We start from the raw sequence: 23,173 nt of genomic DNA on the forward strand, positions 1-23,173 counted from the left end.
GTCCTTCCGACCCGGAGCCTCTTCGCTGCTTCTAAGAAGTCTCCCCCTCGAGCTGAGGCAATAATGACAAACGGCATGTTTTGGTGGGAAGAACCCTAGATCCGCAGTCAGAAAACCAGGGTTGGCTTGCTTGTCTTTGTAATGGAAGGATTCTGATATGCTGTTTCCAAGGAGCCATGACCTTGGGCCAAGAGCGTTCCCTCTCGAACCCTCCTACACTGTTGGTGGGAATGCAAGCTGGTGCAACCACTCTGGAAAATAGTATGGAGGTTCCTCAAACAGTTGAAAATAGAGCTACCATACGATCCAGCAATTGCACTACTGGGTATTTACCCCAAAGATACAAATGTAGGGATCCGAAGGGGTATGTGCACCCCAATGTTTATAGCAGCAATGTCCACAATAGCCAAACTGTGGAAAGAGCCAAGATGTCCATCGACAGATGAATGGATAAAGAAGATGTGGCATATATACACAATGGAATATTATGCAGCCATCAAAAGGAATGAGATCTTGCCATTTGCAACGACGTGGATGGAACTGGAGGGTGTTATGCTGAGTGAAATAAGTCAATCAGAGAAAGACATGTATCATATGACCTCACTGATATGAGGAGTTCTTATTTATTTATTTATTTGAGAGAGAGAATGAGGGAGAGAGAGAGAGAGAGAGCATGAGAGGGGGGAGGGTCAGAGGGAGAAGCAGACTCCCCGCTGAGCGGGGAGCCCCATGTGGGACTCGATCCCGGGACTCCAGGATCATGACCTGAGCAGAAGGCAGTCGCTTAACCAACTGAGCCACCCAGGCGCCCAATATGAGGAATTCTTAATCTCAGGAAACAAACTGAGTGTTGCTGGAGTGGTGGGGGGTGGGAGGGATGGGGTGGCTGGGTGATAGACATTGGGGAGGGTATGTGCTATGGTGAGCCTTGTGAATTGTGCAAGACTGTTGAATCACAGATCTGTACTTCTGAAACAAAAAATGCAACATATGTTAAGAAAAAAGAAAAAGAAGAAGATAGCAGGAAGGGAAGAATGAAGGGGAGTAAGTCGGAGGGGGAGACGAACCATGAGAGACGATGGACTCTGAAAAACAAACTGAGGGTTCTAGAGGGGAGGAGGGTGGGGGGGTGGGTTAGTCTGGTGATGGGTATTAAAGAGGGCACATTCTGCGTGGAGCACTGGGTGTTATGCAAACAATGCATCATGGAACACTACATCAAGAACTAATGATGTAATGTATAGTGATTAACAACAATAAAAAAATTTTAAAAAAAGAGCGTTCCCTCTCTGGGTCTTGGGCTCCTCTTCTGTTCCATGATGAGGTTGTTACCTTTTACATCGTGACATTCTGCAATCTTGTGATTTGGTGGCAAAGGCCAAGGTCTGGATTGAGCCTTAGTTGGGCTGGGGAAGGGAATGGGTGCTGCAGGACTACTGCTGAGTACCCCAACATCCTTGGGAGAGGTGACATGGTCACCAGGATATATCCTACTGGCAAGTGGTGACGGTTGGGGGTGGCTCTGGATAGCTGAGAAATCAGGTCCTCATTGGAAACCTGTGCAGGGAGTGCAAAATCAACCTGCCATCATGCCATTGTTGACCCAGCTTTCCAAGCCTGCTCTGGGGGCCTGGTCCTGCTGGATGGGAGGTAAGGGGTGATGAAGGAACCTAGCCCATCCAGAGGCCTCACGCTCTATCCCCCCCTACCAAAACCTGCTCCTAGTAAAGGACCAGGGAAACCCCCTCATACTCAAGTACACACAAATTGTAACAGCTGGAAGCACGCTTTGCCTTTTTAAATAGGGTTTTTTTTTAACAGGAGTTTTTTGAAGAGTCTTCCTTCCCTCAACCCATTTGTATTTTTCAATTGAGGAAAATAACTCGTGCAACACAGACTTAGGGACAGACCACGGCAGCAGGCTCCCTCACAAAATGATAAATAGGCTTAAACAGAAAGTAGTGCCGAAGATGGTATTTGCAGCATCAGGAAGAAGGGCATACATGAAGAGCTGCTGACCTTTAAATACATCTACACTGGTCTACACGGAGCAAAGGAGGGCTGTGGAGGATGTCTCGACCTCTAGCTCTACTAATGCAACAAATACGTATGAATAAAGTTCACTAAGGGCCGGGCATTGACTCCTCTCCATTTCCCCGAATCCAGCCATCCCACCTGCCTCTGGAGTGCCCTTATGGGACTTTAGGACCAGCCACTTCCCATTTCCGGGCCTCATTTTCCCCACCTGTACAAGGATTATATGTTTCCCTCCTCCCAGGACACATCAAACCTAATTAGGAAGGATTCGATTAGCCTCGATAAGAGCGTTAAGTCATCGGTCAGAAGCCAAGCGAAATGACTAATGTTTATTCCTCTCCCGCCAAGTCAAAACTTCCCGGGCGCCGCACACCCATAGGAGCTGTTCCGGGAGGGGCCACTGAGGGCCACGCCCCCAGACCGTGGGGCAGCCTTCACCGCGCCCAACCCTGCGGCCCAGGGAAGGGGCCCAGCAGTGACGTCACATAACCACGCCCAGTGTAGCCCTCCGCCAAGAGAGAAAGTAGTCCCCAACCCACAGCGGACTGTGCCACCCATACTTGGCGACGTATAAAATACTAGACCCTCTCCGGACTGGACCGTGGTTCTGAGGTCTCAGGGCAACCTTCTGACACAGCGGAAAGCTGTCTTTCTCTGGGTCGGCGTAGGAAGTAGTCCCGGCTTACGGTGGGCCGACGGATCCCTCCGCAGCGGGGGAAAGAGGATGGCGACCTCGTCGATGCCGGAGTCGGAGAGGAGCGCGGCTACGAAAGCGTCAGGTGAGCATCGGGTAGAGTCAGGTCGCCCCATTGCACCCTGCCGCGAAGTGAGGCCAGACTGCGGGGATAGCCAGCGGCGAGCTCCCGGGCCGGCGGGGCTGTCCGAACAGGGCCCCGGGGTCCCAGGCCCTTTAGTCGCTCTCGCACTTGCCTGAGCGGAAACCCGGCGCCGCCACAAGATGGCGTCGGGCCTGGAGCGCAGGCAGCGCCGGGGACAGCCCCGAGTCGCCAGGCCCCGGGATCGTCGCTGTCAGCCCCCTCCGCATGGGAACCAGGGGAGGGGGGAGCGAGCCACTGACCCACGGGGGCCTGAGGGCTGTACCACCGACCCTGCACCCGGGGGGACTCGGGGGGCCTAAGGGCTGAACCACTGAGCCCCGAGCAGGCTCTTCGGGCGAACCACGCTGCGGGAGTCATGGAGGAGAGACGAGAAGGGTCAAGATTACCGGCCATTGACCACCCTCCCGGGGATGGGGAAGGGGTCTAGACTGGGCGGCCAGGCTTCTTGGTCCTCTTTTCCCGAGGCTTCTGTCTCTGTACACGAGAAAGCCTCTCCCCGTCGGAGACTCAGTCTTTGCACCTGCGAAATGGGCACACGGGTGCAGCTGGGTGGGCCGTGGTTGCCCGGGCCGGGGAGGAGGCCCACCTGTTCCAGCCCGCGTCACCTCCTCTCGCAGAGTGAAGAATCTCGACCCTGCGCCTCCCTGTCAGGCGGCTCCCCGAGCCGATGGAGGAGAACGAGGTGGAGAGCAGTAGCGACGCGGCTCCGGGGCCTGGCCGGCCCGAGGAGCCCTCTGAGAGCGGCCTGGGCGTGGGCACCTCTGAAGCGGTGTCGGCCGACAGCAGCGACGCCGCGGCGGCTCCGGGGTCGGCGGAGGCCGACGACTCTGGCGTGGGGCAAAGCTCCGACCGCGGCAGCAGCTCTCTGGTATGGACCGGGCTGGCCGGCGTGGGTGGAGGCAGGGACCAAAGGCAGCTTGCCTGGCAGCCCAGGGAAAGCAGCCAGAAAGGCTGGCTTGTAGCTAAAACTTGTCTTTGGTTTACTGTGTGTCAGGCACCGCGCCAAGCCCCTAACATGGATTTTCTCATTTAAGCCTCATTCCTTGCAAGGCATCTATCACTCTTTTGCACTACAGGGAAGGAAACCGAGGCACAGAGAGCCGACAGAGCCAGGAGTCAGACCTACGCTGTGGTCTTACCCACTCCACTACCCACTGTCCTCACTCTCTGAGATGCAGGTGCCCTGGTTCAAGGCTTGGCTCTACCTCTGATTCACCGGGAGGCCTCCTTGAGCCTCATTCTTCTGTCTGTAAAATGGAGCAGGAATACCTGCCTCAGAGGAAATACTCTTGGACACGTTGTGTAAAACTACCATTTCCTCCTGGCTCTCTAATCTTGGACAAGCTACCCTACTTCTAGCTCTCAGTTTTCTCATCTGTAAAGAGGGAATGATAAGTATATCTGCCTCAATAGGGTTTTTGTGAGGATTAAATGAATTAATACCTGCGAAGCAATTAAAACCATGCTCAGCACGTAGTACACATTCAGTAAGTATTAGCCATTATTACTGCTGTCATTACCTGCAAGATGACTTCCGAGGTACAGAGCTGCCCAACGATGGACCCCCCTTTTGGGGTCCAAGGGTTTCGTTAATTTAGCAGAGATGGGCCTGCCCAGCTTGTGCTGAACTCTGGGGATACAGCCGGGGACAAGACAGGTGTGGGCCTGACCCTTATGGGAAGTACAGTCTGACCTAGGAGACGTTATACTACAGAGTGAACCGTGATGAGGGGACACAGGTGACTGTAGCACCAAGGACAGAGAGGTGCTGGTTTGGCCTGGGGGGTCAGGGTTGGCTCTCTAGAAGAGTACCTGCTAAAGGTGGTGAGAAGGCTGGGTAGGAATTAGCTGGGCAGCATTTCAGGCAGAGGGAAGAGCTAATTCAAAAAGGCCCAGTGAAAACAGCTCTTCGAGGCTGTGTATGAGTGTGGGGATTACATCTGGGTGTGGGGATTATGCAGCCTCTTAACCTGACCAGAGCCGGAGACCCTGGAACTTGTTCTTTAGTTGGCTCTGTGGCTAGAAGGCATCTACTCGTCATCAGTGGGCCTGATGGTGTAGATGGTTCCACTCACCATGTTTTTGGGCCAGGGAGCTAGATCTGGTGGGTGGCAGGCAACCTGCCCTGCCCCATCACGGCTCCTAAAATTCCTCTCTCCTTGTTTTCTGTCACCCAGGAGGAAGTATCTGAGAGTAGCTCGAGCACAGACCCCTTGCCCCACGGCTACCTGCCTGATTCATCTTCTCTGTCCCATGGGCCAGTGGCAGGGGTGACAGGTGGCCCCCCAGCCCTGGTGCACTCCAGCGCACTGCCAGACCCCAACATGCTGGTGTCTGACTGCACGGCTTCTTCCTCGGACCTGGGCTCGGCCATCGATAAGATCATTGAGTCCACCATCGGGCCGGACCTAATCCCGAGTGAGTCTGGCAGAGGGCAGCAGGAGTCAGCCCACAGGGATTTCCTGTGGGGTCCAGCAGAAGCAGCTGCACCAACTTAGGCAAATAACCCTACCACTCTAAATGTGTCACGTGGGAACAGTAGCCCCTGTTTTGTAGTGGTAAATGAGGTGAAGATTTAATGAAACAGTGTAGTATAGTGCTTGGCATGTGATAAACACTGAATAAACATAGGAACAATAATACCTAACTTTGTACTGGGGTTTGCTCTAAGCACTTTACATATAGTATCTCATTAATCCAGCAACCCCAAAAGATAGGTGCTACCATCCTCACAGTCTAGATGAGAAATCTGAGGTACAGAGGACCCACCGAGACCAGCAATGTTGGGCCATAGGCTCAGATGGTCTGACTCCAGTGTCCGGACTCATGAGTTACCACACTGTACTCTCTATTATCAATGGTGTGTGTAAAGGCCATAGACTTTGAAAAGCCCTCAGGTGGTGTGGGAAGCCAACCCTGAGAAAGTGGTACAGGGGCTAGGCCTTGACCTTGGGGGAGTTTGGAGACGGGGAGGGGGACTCTCCAGGTTTTAGTGGTCAGAGGTGGGACAGCTGGGTAGCCATGGCATCTCTGCGACTGTAGGCCAGCTACTGGGCCAGCCTGTCACGCCAGACCTCCCAACAGCCCAGCTCTGGGCGGAGGTGCACGGGCAGGTACAGGGTGCAGGTGAGGCTGGGGGCAGGGGGAGGGCAATGCAGCTGGATCATAGTTGGTGCAGGTGAGCCAGACTGAATGTGGACAGTGACAGTTGTCATCGTCAGCTGGGAATCCCATCCCTACATCTCTGCCCAGGCTGTATCACCGTAACCAGTGCTGAGGATGGCGGGGCCGAGACGGCACGGTACCTGATCCTGCAGGGCCCGGACGATGGTAAGACCCCGGGCAGCAGACCCAGGAAGCCCTGCAGTGGGCGTGAGGGAGTCGGAGAGGGAGGCTGTGCCACAGACTCAGTAGGTGGTCTTGGCAGGTTGTCCGCTGCTCTGGGCCCCACTTTCCCTGCCGTCACTGGTGGGGAATTGGGTTCTAGGATCTCTGGGCTTGCCTGGGAGGGGCAGCCATCACTCGTGGCCCATCTTCCCCTCCACTCTGATTCCCTCGCCCACCCCCAGGTGCCCCCATGGCCTCGCCGATGTCCAGTTCCACATTGGCCCACAGCTTGGCAGCCATCGAGGCCCTGGCTGATGGCCCCACATCCACGTGCCTAGAGCCACCGGAGGAGGCACGGGGTAGGCCCAGCTCCCCCACGCAGCCGCCCCCGGGCTCTGGCGCCGAGGAGCCAGACCTGCAGAGCCTGGAGGCCATGATGGAGGTGGTGGTAGTCCAGCAGTTCAAGTGCAAGATGTGCCAGTACCGGAGCAGCACCAAGGCCACGCTGTTGCGCCACATGCGGGAGCGGCACTTCCGACCAGGTGTGCCAACAGCAGCCTGGCCAGCTGGGCTGTGCGGATGGGGGTGGAGGGCCGAGAGCCAGACGTGGCAAGCTTCTCTGATCTCCGCAGCAGCAGCAGCAGCAGCAGGGAAGAAGGAGCGTCTGCGGAAGTGGGGCACCTCAGCCAAGACCCAGGAGGAAGAGGGGCCAGAGGAGGAAGATGACGATGACATCGTCGACGCTGGCGCCATCGATGACCTGGAGGGTAGGCCAGTGTCGCTCCCGGGCATGCCACCACCATACCCATCTCCAAATACTGAGCTGCCTCTGGCCCACATGGAGGGCTGGGAAGGAGGACTTGGCACAGATTCAGCCACGCAGGTGCCTCCAGTGTAAGACAGGAGTCGGGGCTCTGGGGTCAGGACCTGTGTGTGCAGTTGTGCGGGTTGTGTGCTAAAAAAGAGCACCACATCTGAGAGGGCCACGTTCACGTTTGTCCAACAGAAAGAAGACGAGCCACACGCACTTTTTGTTGTAGCCATATTTAAAAAGGTTAAAAGATAAAATGAAATTTAATCATAATTATCGGTGGGTTATTTTATTTTCTCTTTTTATTCTAGTGTTTTGAAATCCAGTAGCTCGGTGTAGACCAGGCGTAAGTGCTCAGTAGTTACATACGGCTAGTGGCTCCCGCACTGGAGAGCACCGTCATCAGAGTTTGTAGATTTGAATGTTTCTTCCAACAGTTTTCTAACAGTGGCTGTAAAGTGTCTAAAGGAAGGGGCATTTTTTTCTAATTCACATAGTGGTGCTGTCTGAGTTAGTGTTTGGAGTCAGGAGAGGTGTAGAGAAAGGTTTGCAAGGGCTTGGAGAAAGGCGCTCAGAGTCAGCCAGGAGGAGGTCAGGAGGGCTTCTGGAGGAGGCATCACTGGTAGGTGGGCTTGGAGGAGAAGTAGGCAGGGATGGGAAGAGGGCCTCTTGCCAGGGAAACCAGGCCAGGGATCAGGGCTGAAAGGGCGGGTCCAGGACTGATGCCCACCTTCTCTTGCGGTCCCCACAGAGGACAGTGACTACAATCCGGCCGAGGATGAGCCCCGGGGCCGGCAGCTACGTCCCCAGCGCCCTGCTCCCAGTATGCCAAGACCCCGAAGGAGACCTGGCCGGCCTCGGAAGTTGCCTCGCCTAGAGACCTCAGACCTCCCAGATGGTGAGAGTTGGTCGTAGGTGGGGCCATGTGAGTAGGGCTGAGGGGTGGCCTCATTCCCTGCTTCCTTCTGTAGAGCCTTGGGGAGTGAGTGTGCCATGCAGGGCAGCACATATCAAACATGGGAGACCCGCAGGCCTCCTCATAAACGGCCAGCCCTCTGAGACCGAGCTTGAGAAGACCTGAGTTAAGAAGCGATACGTCAGCTTTGTATCCTCGGTGGCAAGGTGTCTTACAGAACAGGAGAAGTGTGAACCTTTATAACTAAACCAAGAAGATAAGTTTTAAGTATGATTACTTAAATGAGAACAAGTCTGAGACCTGAAACTGTGTCCAGGGAGCGCTGGCTTGGAGCATTACTGGCTGGGGACTTAGAAAGCCCCATGGGCATGATGGCTCTGCCACCTACTAGCTATGTGACTTTGCCTCTTGAATCCCCTGTCCCCTTTTTATGAATGGAGGTGATAGCACCTGCCTTCTCAGGATCGCTTTAAGGTGTAAATACAAAAATACATGGTAGCTGTTTTTGTATACATGGTCTGGGGGAGATCATTACACTTTTTTAGCATCCTTTTTAAAAATAGCTTCTTATTAAGATCTATATGGGAAAGCACACGTATCCTAAGTGCCCAGCTGAGGGAATTTTGACAAGGGAATGCACCTGTACAGGCGGCACCCCCGTCAAGAAGCAGGATGTTACCGGCGTTGTCTGGATCAGTTTTTTTTTAAGATTTTATTTACTTATTTGAGAGAAAGTGAGTGAGTGAGCACAAGCCAGGGGAGGGGTGGGGCAGAGAGGCAGAGGGAGAAGCAGACTCCCTGCGGAGCAGGGAGCCCGATGTGGGGCTCCATCCCAGGACCCCGGGATCATGACCTGAGCCGAAGGCAGATGCTTAACCGACTGAGCCACCCAGGCGCCCCATGTTTCATTTTTAAAACATTACATTGGAAGGGCGCCTGGGTGGCTCAGTTGGTTAAGCGACTGCCTTCGGCTCAGGTCATGATCCTGGAGTCCCGGGATCGAGTCCCACATCGGGCTCCCTGCTCGGCGGGGAGTCTGCTTCTCCCTCTGACCCTCTTCCCTCTCGTGCTCTCTATCTCTCATTCTCTCTCTCTCAAATAAATAAATAAAAAATCATTAAAAAAAAATAAAACATTACATTGGAATACTGTTGATGTTTTTGAATAGGTAACACATTCAGTTGTTCAGACTTCTAGAGGTTGTGAGCGTGTACGGTGATGTGATGTCTCCTCCCTTCCTCCCGTCTGCCCTCCAGCCTTCCAGCCTCCCTAGGGAAGACCAATGTTAAAGTACCTGCTGTCACTCCCAGACTCTAGAATGTTCCCGTGAGGTCACTAGCGCAGCAGTTAACATCTCCACTTGACAGATGGGCAAATGAGACTTGGGCCGATGGCTTTGCCCGAGGATGCACGGAAGTCCCACGTCCAGGCTCAGCTAGCGTGTGGGCCTCTCGACAGGCTGCTGCCGACCGCCGGGCGGGAGTTGTGCTGGCAGGGGGCCAGCTGCAGGACGGGCCTGCGTCCACGCCGCCTGCGCCTGTCCCGTGACCTGACGTGCCCATCGGCGGTCTGTGACCGTGTTTGAGGGAGATGTTTTGGCTGGCCCTGGCATACCTGTCCACATCTGTCCTGGTGTGTCCGTGGCTGATCTGGGATCATGTCTGTGGCAGGTGTGGAAGGAGAGCCTCTAGTGAGTTCCCAGAGCGGACAGAGCCCTCCAGAGCCCCCGGACCCCGAGGCACCCAGCTCTTCGGGCCCAGGATGCCTGGTTGCCCTGGGCAAGGCCGACAGGGCCCCCGTGGACCCCAGCGTGACCCAGTCAGATGCGGAGAACGCGGCTCCCTCCTGCCAGGATGAGCCTGCTGCCCCGCCCCGCCGCCGGGGCAGACCCTCCAGGCGCTTCCTAGGCAAGAAATACCGCAAGTATGTAGAGCAGGGACAGGGTAGGGGAGACAGCTGGCGGGGCGGCCCCGCCAGACCTCTCCAATGCCCTCCTGGCAGGTATTATTACAAGTCTCCCAAACCGCTCCTGAGGCCCTTCCTGTGCCGCATTTGCGGCTCCCGCTTCCTGTCCCACGAGGACCTGCGCTTCCACGTCAACTCCCACGAGGCCGGGGACCCCCAGCTCTTCAGGTGCCTGCAGTGTAGCTACCGCTCCCGCCGCTGGTCCTCGCTCAAGGTGCGCAGTGTGGGGGGTGGGGGGGCACTGGGACAGAGGCGGGGGCTGGCGGGCAGTGCCAAGAGGGAGTGGTGCTCACGGGCCATTGGCCGGCACTCTCCTGCTCCTTCGCGGGGCCCGTTAAGTGGTGTGCCGCTGTGTACTGAAGGAGTTCAGGTGTGGGCACCATGGACTCTTGTGCAGGCTGCACACTGCGTAGTGGTGTCTCATCCTCAGAGGTGCTGTGCACGGTGCAGACGGCAGAGATTTGCTTGATCACCACACACTTTGGCAGATGGCAGTAAAACCGGTTCTGTCTCGTTCAGTGTGTTAGAAAGTTTTCCAGTAGATGGCGGTACTGTGTCTCAAGGAGAGAGTTCCTTTTTATACCATTTACCCAAAAGTGCCAGTGGGCTTGCTGCAACCCTAAGCTGTTTTTTATCCAGCACCTGGGCCTGGTAGGCATGCTCGAGTTTCATGCTCATGCAGCCCGAAGAGGTGGTAGGTATCATTAGGCCCATTTTACTGACCCAGGAAACTGTGGCTTGGCTTGGCCCAAGTAAGGCAGAGAGCTGGCCGTCGTGAGCAGCAAGGGGCTACCTGAACCACAGGCCAGAGCCCCTGTGCTTTCTGCACACAGTTCTTCCTCCCTCAGCCAGGCCTGTGACCTGGAAGGTGTTCTCGGGAACTCTGCTGGGGGAGGGTTGTCTCCGAGTGCGGTGGGGATGGTGGAGGCTCTGGAGCCATGCTGCTTGGGTTTGGCTCCAAGCTCCGCCATTCACAAAGTCACTTCAGGGCCGAGGTCACTTCCCTCTGAGCCTCAGTTTCTGCATCTGTCAGATGGTGAGCCAGCACAGGGCCTGGTGCAGAGTAGTAGGTGCCCTTGTTGGGGAGAGTCCCCAGCCCTAATAGGCTCCGGCCCTTGCAGCTCTCCCTCGTTCTGGGAGCCCGCTCCCACGGCAGCTCTAAGGCTGTGGGCACAGGTTGAGGGGTGCAGGGGAGGCCAGCCCCAGCCCACTATCCATTCACCTCTGTCCCAGGAGCACATGTTCAATCACGTGGGCAGTAAGCCCTACAAGTGTGACGAATGCAGCTATACCAGCGTCTACCGGAAGGACGTGGTCCGACACGCGGCCGTGCACAGTCGAGACCGGTCAGTGCGTGCGGGTGAGGGGTGGGGACGGGCCAGGGTGGGAAGTGGAGGCCCACCATAGCCGTGTTGCCCCCTTACTGAGCACCTGCCCTGGGCCGCCCCGTTGGCAGCATGTCACAGACAGCGGAAAGATAAGGCCATTCATCCCAGCTCACTTGGTTCAGAGCAGTAGCAGGGCCTGGAGGGCTCTTGTTCTGTCTCTTCCCTGCCGTGAGCTTTGTAAGATGGGGACAGTCATTGTTGAGGTGATTAAAGGGAATTGTCTGCCTAAAGGAGCTCAGGACATCATCTAAAGGTCTTCTAGACTCCCAACTCCCGGAGCACACCCAGGACAGATCGGCAGAGGAGCAAATCCTTAGGGGCCCTGTGATTGCTCGCTGAGTTGTCATTAGACCTGCAGCTTCAGGAAGGAGTTTACTCCTCTTGGGGTGCAGTGTGAGCAGAGGTTGGGTACAGGAATCCATGAGGGCAGTGACTTTCAAACTGTGCTTGTGGGAAAGCCCGCTCTCTCCAGTGCTTATGGGTTTTCTTTAAAAAAGGCGGGGCAGATGGGGGTGGTGGGGTGGGAGGTAAGATTATGGACACCGGTTCGGACACCTGGTTCACCAACTCTTTTTCTGCTCAGGACTTCTCAGGGCCTTTAAAATGCGCATTTTATTTTGTGACAAAGAAAGGAAGAAGGCACCAATCTAGAATTTATTTACAGCGTGCCTCCTAGCATTTTCTAGTGAACTCCACTTGGGGAAAGCGTGTTCTGAGAGAAGGGCTTGGCTGGGCAGTAGGGACACTCAGAGCTGAGACTGGGTCTGGGCAGCGTGAGGAGGTTTGAGGTGGGCTTGGGGAAGCAATGGTCTGACTCCTATGCCTTTCTGCGCCCCCCCCCGCCCCGCCCCAGGAAGAAGAGACCAGATCCGGTGAGTCTGGGGCCCTGGCCCAGGAAGGGAAGCCTGCTTGAGGGCCGCTTGTGAGGGTGGGGGGCAGGAGGTGAGGTCTCACCCTCTCTCCTCATCTGGTTTCTTCTTGTCCCTTCCCAGGCTCCAAAGCTGAGCTCCTTCCCTTGCCCTGTGTGTGGCCGTGTCTACCCGATGCAGAAGAGACTCACGCAGCACATGAAGACACACAGCACGGAGAAGCCCCACATGTGTGACAAGGTGGCTGGCGCCAAGGGCTGGGGGCAGGGTGAAGGGGTCTCCCTAGGCAGTTCCCCATCTAACTCACCCTACCCCTCACAGTGTGGAAAGTCCTTTAAGAAGCGCTACACCTTTAAGATGCACCTGCTCACGCACATCCAGGCTGTTGCCAACCGCAGGTATATCCCCAAGGAGGCCCCGGGGCTGGAGCACCCCACCCCACCCTATTGCTGAGCTTCCCTCCCTCTCACCATCTCCAGGTTCAAGTGCGAGTTCTGTGAATTTGTTTGTGAGGACAAGAAGGCACTACTGAACCACCAGCTGTCCCATGTCAGTGACAAGCCATTCAAGTGCAGCTTTTGCCCCTACCGCACCTTCCGGGAGGACTTCCTGCTCTCTCACGTGGCTGTCAAGCACACAGGTCAGGCCCGCCCCGCCCCACCGTGGGGAGCCCACAGCTCAGCGCTTTCTTCTTCCTCCCCCTCCGCAGCCCCAGCTCCGGCTGCTCAGTTGTAAGGGACTCTGCCCTGGAGGTGTCACCCTCTCTCCTCAGCTCTGCGTGGTCATGGGCCACCTTGCCCTGTCTGAGCCTTCCTTGGCTGTGAAAGGGGTGTCAGGAGTACCTGCTGTGTGATGGTTATAAAAGCGAGCTCTGTTCCGCAAGCCCTGTCTGTGCTGGGTGCTGGACAGGAGACATGTTGGCGGAGGCCCCGCCTCGCGCGTGCAAAAGGTGCACAAAACAGTTGATTCTTTCTCCTCCTTGGTGCCCGTGCCTCTGATGGGCATGCTGGGGGAGATTAGACACGCTATGGGGCCGGATTCCCGTCTGCCTGGGGGAGATGATTGATAAGAGAAGTGGGTGGTCCAGTGACGTGAAAATGAGACACTTCGAGGAAGGCTGTGAGTGCAGGAGGTGGGCCCGGTTCCTGTCCGGCCTGGCCCACCAGAACGAACTGCAGCACGTGCTCGCCCAGTTCCCGGCAGGGAGACAGTTGGAGAGGTCCTGGGGCCCATAGAGGGCTTCCTGGGGTGGGGGGTGGGGGCTGGGGAAGCCCAAGCATCCGTCCACCTCTGCCTACAGGGGCCAAGCCCTTTGCCTGTGAGTACTGCCACTTCAGCACACGGCACAAGAAGAACCTACGCCTGCACGTGCGATGCCGACACGCAAGCAGCTTTGAGGAGTGGGGGCGGCGCCACCCCGAGGAGCCACCTTCCCGCCGTCGCCCCTTCTTCTCTCTGCAGCAGATTGAGGAGCTGAAGCAGCAGCACAGTGCGGCCCCCGGACCACCCCCCCGCTCCCCGGGACCTCCTGAGGTGAGCTCAGCCAAGCAGGCAGAAGGGGCTGGGGAGCATGGGCCAGGATGACAGTGTCCTGTCACCTTTCCCGTCCCCAGCATCCTCATTGGCATGTTGGGGACAACAAAATGGTCCCTGCCTCCGACTGTGGTAAAGGGCAGATGAGGTCACAGACCTGTCCACCCTAAGCTCGGAGTGGGAGTGGCTTTTCAGTGGTAGGAACAGAGAATGAGATCTCAGTAGCTTAACTATGGTCATAGTTTATTATTCTCTCAAAAATGAGTCCAGAGGTCAGCAGCCCAGGGCTAGTGTGACAGCTCCATGGTCAGTCATCAGGGACCAAGCTCTCTCAATATTTTTTCCCAGCCATCCTAGGCATACGACTTCCATTTTTGTGGTTGCCTCATGGTCCAGTATAGCTGCAGGAGCTCCAGCCTTCTAGCCACATCCCGGGCAAGAAGCAAGAGGAAGGGATGGGCAAAGGCAGAAAGGAAGCCTGCCATTTCTCCATCTGTCTTCCCCGTGAACTTAACCAGAAGCTCCTGCTTAGCCACAAGGCCACACTTCACCTAGCTGCAAGGCAGGCCAAGAAGTATAGTCTCATAGCTGAGGACATTGCCTCCCCCTCCCGTGCCACAAAAGATGGACCTCCACTATGTGCTGGTAGAACACAGGCTCCCTTGTCAGTCTTGTGTTCAGATCCCAGTTCTGGTACTTACTAGCTGTGGAGTCGTAGCCATTTGCTTTACTTGTCTGAGCCTCAGATGGTTCTTCGGTAGTACTGAGCTGAGAAATACCTTGAGACGTAGTTGTGTGAAGATGAAACAAGCCAACGGATGTAAAGCGCCTGACCCGTAGGAGGTGCTTGGCAATCAGTGCTTGCATCCGAGCTGCCCCCTCTCAGACTTGGCCACATCCCCACCCCACAGATTCCCCCCGAGGCAGCACCTTTCCAGGCACCCGAGACCCCCCCACTGCTCTGTTCTGACACGCTTGGTGGCGCCACCATCATCTACCAGCAAGGTGAGCTCTGAGGGCAGGTGGGAGCCTGGGCAACTGGGGGCAGGGGCAGGGCTCCTGCTGGGGCCCCGTGGAGGGAGAGGGGGCGGTGGGCCGTTCTCAGGCTCAGGTCTCACCCAACCCAGGCGCTGAGGAGTCCACGGCAATGGCCACGCAGACGGCCTTGGATCTGCTGCTGAACATGAGCGCCCAGCGGGAGCTGGGGGGCACAGCCCTGCAGGTGAGCCGCCCGGGGCCGCCGCCTCGCCTCGCCTCCCCTGTGCAGCCATCTTCGGTGCCCGCTCTGCACTGGACACTGGGAGGGGAGGAGGGTGAAGAGGCAGATGCGCCCTGCCCTCGGGGCACCCCCACTTAACCAGGAGACTGTCCGGCAAAACCCCGGGAGCAGACGCGGAGGAGAGGGGCCCTCCTGTGCCAGGGAGGTCAGAGGAGCTCCCGCTCAGCTCGAGTCCCCGGCGACCTCTGCCAGTCCGAGCGGTTAGTGCCACCCCTGTGGCTTCTGAGGCCCTGTTCCGGCGCAGGCCTCCCAGCTCTGCAGCCACCCGGAGCTGTGGGTCCACGCCAGCTTCCCATCTAGCCTAGCGCCCTCACCCGGCGATGCGTCCCACAGCCGGGAGGCCCCCAGGGCTCTCTCCGCTCTGGCCTCTCTTGGCCAGCAGATCCTCCCCGAGCTCCTCAGGACTTCTCCCTCCTCCCAGCCACCCACCCCCCGTTCCTCTGAGGCCAGAGAGCTTTGTTAGCCCCTCCTGTCTCCGAGCCTCGTGAAAACATGTCGAATCTGTGTTTGAGATGATAAATTCCAAGAACTTGTAGCAATAGCGTGCCACTGGGGTGTAGAGGACAGACACAACTCTGGAGGTGGGAGCCTGGTGTCGGACCTGGAGAGCTTCCTAGGATTCCGGTAGTGCCTTTGATGGTGTATAGAAGTTGTACATTTTTTTTTTTTAAGATTTTATTTATTTATTTGACAGAGAGAAACACAGTGAGAGAGGGAACACAAGCAGGGGGAGTGGGAGAGGGAGAAGCAGGCTTCCCGCTGAGCAGGGAGCCTGATGTGGGGCTCGATCCCAGGACCCTGGGACCGTGACCTGAGCCGAAGGTAGTTGCTTAAGGACTGAGCCACCCAGGCGCCCCAGAAGTTGTACATTTTTAGATAGTTAAATCAGTCTTTTATGGTTTTTGCCTTTGATATCCTCCCTAGAAAGGCTTCCTTTGCCCTAAGATTGTATGAACATTCATTTGTATTTTTTTCTTAAGAGTTTCATTTTTTTATAAGGAAAGATATTTTTATTTTTTTTTATTTTTTAAAAAAAATTTTAAGATTTTATTTATTTATTTGAGAGAGAGAATGAGATAGAGAGCATGAGAGGGGGGAGGGTCCGAGGGAGAAGCAGAGTCCCCGCTGAGCAGGGAGCCCGATGCGGGACTCGATCCCGGGACTCCAGGATCATGACCTGAGCCGAAGGCAGTCACTTAACCGACTGAGCCACTCAGGTGCCCCTTAGAGTTTCATTTTTTACACTTAAATCTTTACTCCGCCTGGAATTTATTTTGGGTGTATGTAGAAAGGTAGGGGACTAACTTTACTTTTTTTTTTCCAAAAGTTATCCAGTGCAGTATATGAAATAATCTTCCCCAGTGGTTGGAAATGCCCACTTTATCAAGTTCTAGATTCCGCCATATACAGACAAGGTCTGTTCTATTGCTCTGTCTGCTGTTCTCGTGCCAGTACGTCATGCATTTTTTTTCTGATTACAAACACATATGTTTGTAAAAAAATCATATAGAACATTAAGAACTGTTCTATATAGAAAGTGAAAGTCCTTAACATCCCTCCCATCCCAACTGTTAATGGGCTAATAAGCATTTCTCCAGTTCTACGTACACGCTAACACAGACATTGTGTTCCTTAAAAAATGGGATCACAGGGCCGCCTGGGTGGTGCAGTCGGTTAAGCATCTGACTCATGGTTTCAGCTCAGGTCATGGTCTCAGGGTCATGAGATAGAGCCTTGCATCGGGCTCCGTGCTCAATGCGGAGTCTGCTTGAGATTCTCTCTCCTTCTGCCTCTGCCCCTCCTGCTTTGCGTGTGCATGCCCTCTCTCTCCCTCAAACAAAACAAAACAAAACAAAACAAAACGGGATCACATGATTCATGCTCCTCCATAGCCCACTTTTCTTCCCTGGGCAGCATGTGCGGTATGGTCTGGCCTGTGCACCCAGACCTCTCCCTGTTGTTCCCACGTAGGTCTCCACATCCTTCCATCCCAATGTTGTAGGTCATGCAATCCTTTACTGGTTGGTTGTTTCCAGTTTCTAATCAGTCAAAGGCAGTACTTCGGTGCACATATATTTCAGGTGCTCCTAAACACTTTTTAGTTAAAAAAACCCTCCTAGAAGTAGAATTGGTGGGTCTGAAGGTACGAAGCCTCAGAGAGAGAGAGATGCTAGTTTATGTGACCACCGCTAGAGCGTGTTTCCCTACACCTTTGCCAACACTGGGTGCTGGGTGTCCCCAATCTTTATAAATCTCATCCACGTAGTAGAAGTATATTTCATAGTCTTTTTTTTTTAAGTTTTTATTTATTTGAGTAATCTCTACTCCCAATCAGCGTAGGGCTCGAACTCCCAACCCCAAGATCAAGAGTCGCATGCTCCTCTGACTGAGCCAGCCAGGTGCCCCTCATGGTCTTAATTTATAATGTTATGACCATAAATGAGATTGAACTACTTTCTGTATGTTCATAGACCATTTATTTCTTCTCTGACTTACCTGTTTGTGTCCTGTATCAGTTTTCCTATTAGTCTTTTTTTTTTTTTTTAAGATTTATTTGAGAGAGCGCGCACACACATGGAGTGGGAGGGTGGGTGGTGCAGAGGGAGAGGGAAAGAGAAACCTTAGCAGACTCCCCACTGAGCGCGGAGCCCAATGCAGGGTCCGATCCCATGACCCCAAGATCACAATCCAAGCCAAAACCAAGAGTGAGACGCTTAACCAGCTGCGCCGCCCAGGTGTCCCTATTGGTCTTTTTATTATCACTCTGCAGAGGCTCCTTGTATATGAAGGAGACTCCCCTTTTCTCTCGTATGAATTGTTAAATACCACATTTTGTTTTCTGATTTCAGTTTATGGTTTGTTTTGCTGATTAGAAAAAATCTTCCCACCCCAGAGCATCAAAATACTTATCCACATTTTCTCTTTATATTTGTGGAATTTTTTATTACATTTCATGGGGCACCTGGGTGGCTCCTTAAGCGTCTGCCTTCGGCTCAGGTCATGATCCCAGGGTCCTGGGATCGAGCCCGGCGTTGGGCTCCCTGCTCGGCGGGAAGCCTGCTTCTCCCTCTGCCACTCCCCCTGCTTGTGTTCCCTCTCTCGCTGTGTCTCTGTCCAATAAATAAAAAATTAAAATAAAAAAAGATTTATTACATTTCAGTGTTTAATCCATTTGAAGTGGACTTTGGAGTAAGATATGAGGTCAAGTTCTTTTTTCTTAAATGGTTTGCCACTTTTCCCTTTACCCTAGGATTTCTCAGTCTTGGCCTTTAGTGGCAGATAGTTCTTTGTTGTGGGAGCCTTGCTATTCATTGCGGGGTGGTTAGCAGCATCCCTGACAGATAACCCCGAGGTGCCAGGACCACTCCCCTTCCAAAGTGTGACCAATGAATGTCTGCAGACATTGCCCAGCTGCCCCTGGAGGGCAGTATTGTGCTACCCTGGTCTTGTTAAGTTTACTTATTTCCAGTTGCTGGGTGGGGCTTGGAGAGTCAGAGTGTGCTTTAGAAAGGACACACAGTTGGGGCTGTGCAAATGAGTGGTGGCAGCACTGGGCTGCCCGAGTGTGGGCAAGCTTTGAGGTAGAGAAGGGCCCTGAACACCAGCCTCTCTGCCACAGACCCTGCTCCTAATGCCCACTGGGTCCATTACAGGTGGCCGTGGTGAAGTCCGAGGACGTGGAAGCAGAGTTAGCATCCCCTGGTGGGCAGCCCTCCCCAGCAGGTGCCACTCCGCAAGTGGTAACCCTCCACGTGGCCGAGCCGGGGGGCAGCGTGGCAGCAGAGAGCCAGCTAGGTGCCCCTGACCTGCAGCAGATCACCCTGGCACCTGGGCCATTTGGTGGGACTGGCTACAGCGTCATCACTGCACCCCCTATGGAGGAGGGGACATCAGCTCCTGGCACGCCTTACAGGTGAGACCTGCTGCCTGCAAGGCCCCCTTTAGTCATTGATAGGAGTGCCGGGAGGCCTCAGATAAGGGCCCTGCCCACCAGAGCCTAGTGGGCAGGAGGCAAAACTCCTAATACGTGTAACATAATTAGCCATAGGAGTCGTATCTTTCTCAGGAGGTTGGAAGCTACTAATTTTTGGCCACTTAGATGTTCCAGGCACTGGACGTTCAGAACTCACCTAAACCATTCTTGTGAGATCCACGTTTCTCTCATTTTACAAGTGAGGAAATAGGCCAGGGACATTGAGTGACTTGCCTGAGGTCAGACAGGCAGTAAGCGAGGAGTCGACCCCTTGGTTCTAAAGTCACGTGCTCTTTGTTCTGGGTGATCCTGAGGGGTTGTCCATTCTGAGCTTCGTGGCAAGCTCAGGCTCGTCGCCGGCACTGGAGGCCTGGCAGCCGCACTCGGCTTCCTCTGCACTGAGCAAGTTCGGAGCAGAAATATTTGTATGCTCCCTGAACTCCGGGGCGGTCTGAGAAAGCCCTTAATCCAGGCACTGAAGCGCCACAGTGTGTGGCTGGGATAGGAATCCAGATCCCTGGGCAGCCGGCGGGCAGCCATCTGCCATCTGCTCCTGGTCTCTGGGTACTTGCCAGGCCTGCCCCCCCCCCCCCCCCCGCCGCCCCACTGGCCCTCCTGCTGCCACACTTGGCCAGACCTGGGCTAGACCCCTGGGGCTCTCCGCCTCACTGCCGCCCTGCCCTTCAAAGGAGCCGGATGACTGCTGTTGAGCAGGACGATATGTGGGACCTGTGGTCACTATTTACAGAAGAGACAGTTGAAGTTCAGCTGGAATTCAGACCAGGGAGTCCACCTGTGGTGGCAGTCAGCCCCTCAGCTGATGACTTTCTTGGGGAAGGGGACGCCTGTGGCCTTCTGTCCCCTCCTAGAATTCACTCCTCCCCTCTTCGGTGCTCACAGCGAGGAGCCCCCAGGGGAGGCAGCCCAGGCTGTGGTTGTGAGCGACACCCTGAAAGAAGCTGGTACCCACTACATCATGGCAGCCGACGGGACCCAGCTGCACCACATTGAGGTGAGGCTTGGGGTACAAGCCTTCCCCCACTGCTATCCTTCCCCAGTCCTCCCCAGTACCTCACGCTTCTCTGTCTCTCTACAGCTGACTGCAGATGGCTCCATCTCCTTCCCAAGCCCGGATTCCCTGGCCTCTGGAGCCAAGTGGCCCCTACTACAGTGTGGGGGACTGCCCAGAGATGGCCCTGAGCCCCCATCTCCAGCCAGGACCCACCGGGTGGGAGACCCCCAGGGCTCTGCCTCCCCACCCCCCACGGCCAGCAAAGCCCTGAGCCTGGGAGTGCCGCCGTCGCCACCGTCCGCAGCCACAGCCTCCTCCAAGAAGTTTTCCTGCAAGATCTGTGCTGAGGCCTTCCCTGGCCGAGCAGAGATGGAGAGTCACAAACGGGCCCATGCCGGGCCTAGTGCCTTCAAGTGCCCCGACTGCCCCTTCAGTGCCCGCCAGTGGCCCGAGGTCCGGGTAAGTGCTGCCCCCCGTGCCTCCCCTGGCACTCATTCGGCCACTTGTTTAACAGACCTTAACTGAACACCCCGAGCCAGGCCCTCCCCCTTCTAGGGTCAGAAAGGATTCCGTGAGGTCTCAGCATTCAGTCTGGCGCTCAGTCTGGTGGGGAACCATCCAGACACGGTGACTGATGCCCAGCAGTGTCCCTGGTGTGAACAGAGGGCAGACGGCATGGGTCGTGTGGGCTTGGGGTGCTGGTGTCGGCCGACCTGGGCCTGGAGGGGCAGAGGGCGTGCTTAGGGAAAGGCAAGTTGTCTGGAATCGGGAGAGCGCAGGGTACGAGGAAGGTGGTGGAAACAGTGTGGAAAAGGTGAGGAGGGCAGGTCCTGGGCAGGAGTCCTTCCCCCGAGGATTACCGTTTCCAGACCCAGAATCCCCACAGCAGCTCGGTGACGGGACAGGGCCCAGGCCCTAGAACGTCAGGGCTGGGAGAGCCCTTCAGAGGTTCCCTCATCTGAACCTGTATCTTGCGTTCACGCGGGGCCAACGGGAGTCTGGGAGCAGGGACAGGATTTTCTAAGTGACCCAACGGCGGGGGCCTGGGACTTGTCCCTCTCGCCCCACACAGCAGCACCACATCTCGGTCTGGTTCGTACTTCTTACGCAGCTCCTGTCCCCCTGCGGACAGATTCCCTGACGGCCCTGTCCGTGAGGTGCTCTGTGCTCCCCCAGCCAGCGCCCCCAACTCTGCCCCTTCCCCAGGCCCACATGGCGCAGCACTCGAGCCTGCGGCCCCACCAGTGCAGCCAGTGTAGCTTTGCCTCCAAGAACAAGAAGGACCTGCGGCGGCACATGCTGACGCACACCAACGAGAAGCCCTTCGCGTGCCACCTCTGCGGGCAGCGGTGAGGCGTGGGGCGTGGGGTGGGAACAGGCGGGCAGGGGCTGCTGGGCATGTGTGATGGGGCGGCCCCTGAGCCTCTCCCCCCCCCCCCAGTTTCAACCGGAACGGGCACCTCAAGTTCCACATCCAGCGGCTACACAGTCCTGATGGGAGAAAGACGGGGACCCCGACTGCCCGGACCCCAGCCCGGACCCCCGCCCAGACCATCATCCTGAATAGTGACGAGGAGACGCTGGCCACGCTGCACAGTGAGCTGCCCCTGGGGGGCCAGGGTGGGGGGCCAGGGCCTTGTCAGGTTTCACCCGAGTCCCTGCGTGAGCATCCTCCCCTCTCTGCCCAGCTGCACTACAGTCCAGCCACGGGGTCCTGGGCCCAGAGCGGCTACAGCAGGCACTGGGCCAGGAACACATTATCGTGGCCCAAGAGCAGACAGTGACCAATCAGGTGAGCGCCTGGGCTGGGAGGTCACAGGCCGGGGTGGGGGGACACACAGAGCCGAGGCTGGAGCTGGCTTGGTCCTGGCAGGAAGAAGCCACCTACATCCAAGAGATCACCACCGCGGACGGCCAGACAGTGCAGCATCTGGTGACCTCCGACAACCAGGTGAGCACTGCGGCCAGCACTGCCCTCCCTCCGCCTGCCCCCAGGGCCTGCTTTGGGGAGGAACCGTACTTTCCAAACCACCCCTCCCCGGGTCCGTGCTTGCAGCTGCCATCATTCATGCTGGGTGTCCCTGGGCCCCTGCTCGGTTTTCCTTGCTAAGCTCCCGGTTCAAGGCCTCAGCACCTGCCTCTCCTCCACCCTTCTCCAGGTACAGTACATCATCTCCCAGGATGGAGTCCAACAGCTGCTCCCCCAGGAATATGTGGTGGTTCCAGAGGGCCATCACATCCAGGTAGGCCAGGCCTGAGCAGGAGTGGGGAGCGAGGCCAGGCGAGTACAGCCTCCTTGGTCGTCACGTTGCCTTCCTCCCTCCAGGTACAGGAGGGCCAGATCACACACATCCAGTACGAACAAGGGGCCCCTTTCCTTCAGGAGTCCCAGGTAGGCGTTTGGGGGGATCAGAGGGAGCCGGGGCAGAGCTCCTCCAAGGCCAGATCTCATTGGCTTCTCCACTCTAGATCCAGTATGTGCCTGTGTCCCCAGGCCAGCAGCTGGTCACACAGGCCCAACTGGAGGCCGCTGCACACTCAGCTGTCACAGGTATGGGATGGGAGCCTGATGACCATGGGGACCCAGGCCGAGCTTCTGGGGCCTCGGGCTCACTGTCCTCTCCCCTCCCCTGGCAGCGGTGGCCGATGCTGCCATGGCCCAAGCCCAGGGCCTGTTTGGCGCAGAAGAGGCGGTGCCTGAACACATCCAACAGCTGCAGCACCAGGGCATCGAGTACGACGTCATCACCCTGACCGATGACTGAGCCCTGAGGGCCCAGCGCAGACCGTGGATACTGGGGCCAGCCGTGCTTAGGGGTGGGGGTGGGGGGGACCCGCTGGGACTCACCTCCCTGTTCCACCTAGGGTCTCCAGGCACTGAGCAGCCGGTATCCTGTCACTCTTAAGAGAGCCAGACCTGTGCTGCTGGGTCTAGGGGACAACCATGGGCCCCAGCCAGGACATGCTGGGTGCCCTAGCCTGCAGGCAGGCTTTGGGGAGAGAAATTTATTTTTGTTTGGATGGACCCACTGGCCCCTCAGTCTCAATAAAGGGACCAGAGTCCAGTCCCGACCATCTTACTTTTGTCCGCAAGGACTTGGGAAGTGGAAGGAAGGAGGAGCGTGCAGCTCACGAGAGCTGCCTGGCCCCACAGTGCAGCCCACCTCGCCTCTGTAAACAGTGTGGTGGCCCAACGGCAGGGCAGGCCCGTGGGCAGAGGCCTG

The 23,173-nt window shown here is 56.3% G+C and overlaps 1 protein-coding gene across 4 annotated transcripts; it reads left to right on the plus strand.

Moving 5' to 3' along the window:
* The first annotated feature begins 2,597 nt into the window (after nt 1-2,597).
* On the plus strand, nt 2,598-23,026 carry ZNF335 (zinc finger protein 335). Of its 4 annotated transcripts, none has more exons than XM_073880339.1 (28): nt 2,599-2,816; nt 3,494-3,744; nt 5,054-5,294; nt 6,129-6,206; nt 6,446-6,745; nt 6,839-6,970; nt 7,766-7,912; nt 9,601-9,853; nt 9,932-10,109; nt 11,129-11,241; nt 12,137-12,155; nt 12,276-12,392; nt 12,474-12,550; nt 12,632-12,792; nt 13,453-13,685; nt 14,597-14,690; nt 14,813-14,907; nt 18,618-18,877; nt 19,838-19,949; nt 20,034-20,408; nt 21,156-21,298; nt 21,391-21,545; nt 21,638-21,741; nt 21,823-21,900; nt 22,109-22,192; nt 22,276-22,341; nt 22,419-22,500; nt 22,587-23,026. In XM_073880339.1, exons 2-28 carry the CDS (start codon nt 3,544-3,546, stop codon nt 22,712-22,714), a joined length of 4,026 nt encoding a protein of 1,341 aa, XP_073736440.1. In that variant the 5' UTR covers nt 2,599-2,816; nt 3,494-3,543; the 3' UTR covers nt 22,715-23,026. The 4 variants fall into 4 exon arrangements, with proteins under 4 accessions (XP_073736438.1, XP_073736440.1, XP_073736441.1 ...); XM_073880340.1 differs by having other exon boundaries at nt 6,842-6,970; XM_073880337.1 differs by having other exon boundaries at nt 2,598-2,816; nt 6,446-6,970.
* Nucleotides 23,027-23,173: the final 147 nt, after the last annotated feature.

Source organism: Callorhinus ursinus, unplaced genomic scaffold (genome assembly GCF_003265705.2).
Source record: "Callorhinus ursinus isolate GAN/ISIS: 27379988/994484 unplaced genomic scaffold, GSC_fseal_2.0 scaffold38, whole genome shotgun sequence".
In the NCBI taxonomy this organism is placed as follows: Eukaryota; Metazoa; Chordata; class Mammalia; order Carnivora; family Otariidae; genus Callorhinus; species Callorhinus ursinus.

Coding starts and splice junctions, on each gene's coding strand:
- ZNF335 (XM_073880337.1), top strand. CDS start 3,544: ATGGAGGAGAACGAGGTGGAGAGCAGTAGCGACGCGGCTCCGGGGCCT. Junction 12,793..13,452: donor CGTGGCTGTCAAGCACACAG/GTCAGGCCCGCC, acceptor CTCTGCCTACAG/GGGCCAAGCCCTTTGCCTGT. Junction 19,950..20,033: donor CCCAGCTGCACCACATTGAG/GTGAGGCTTGGG, acceptor GTCTCTCTACAG/CTGACTGCAGATGGCTCCAT.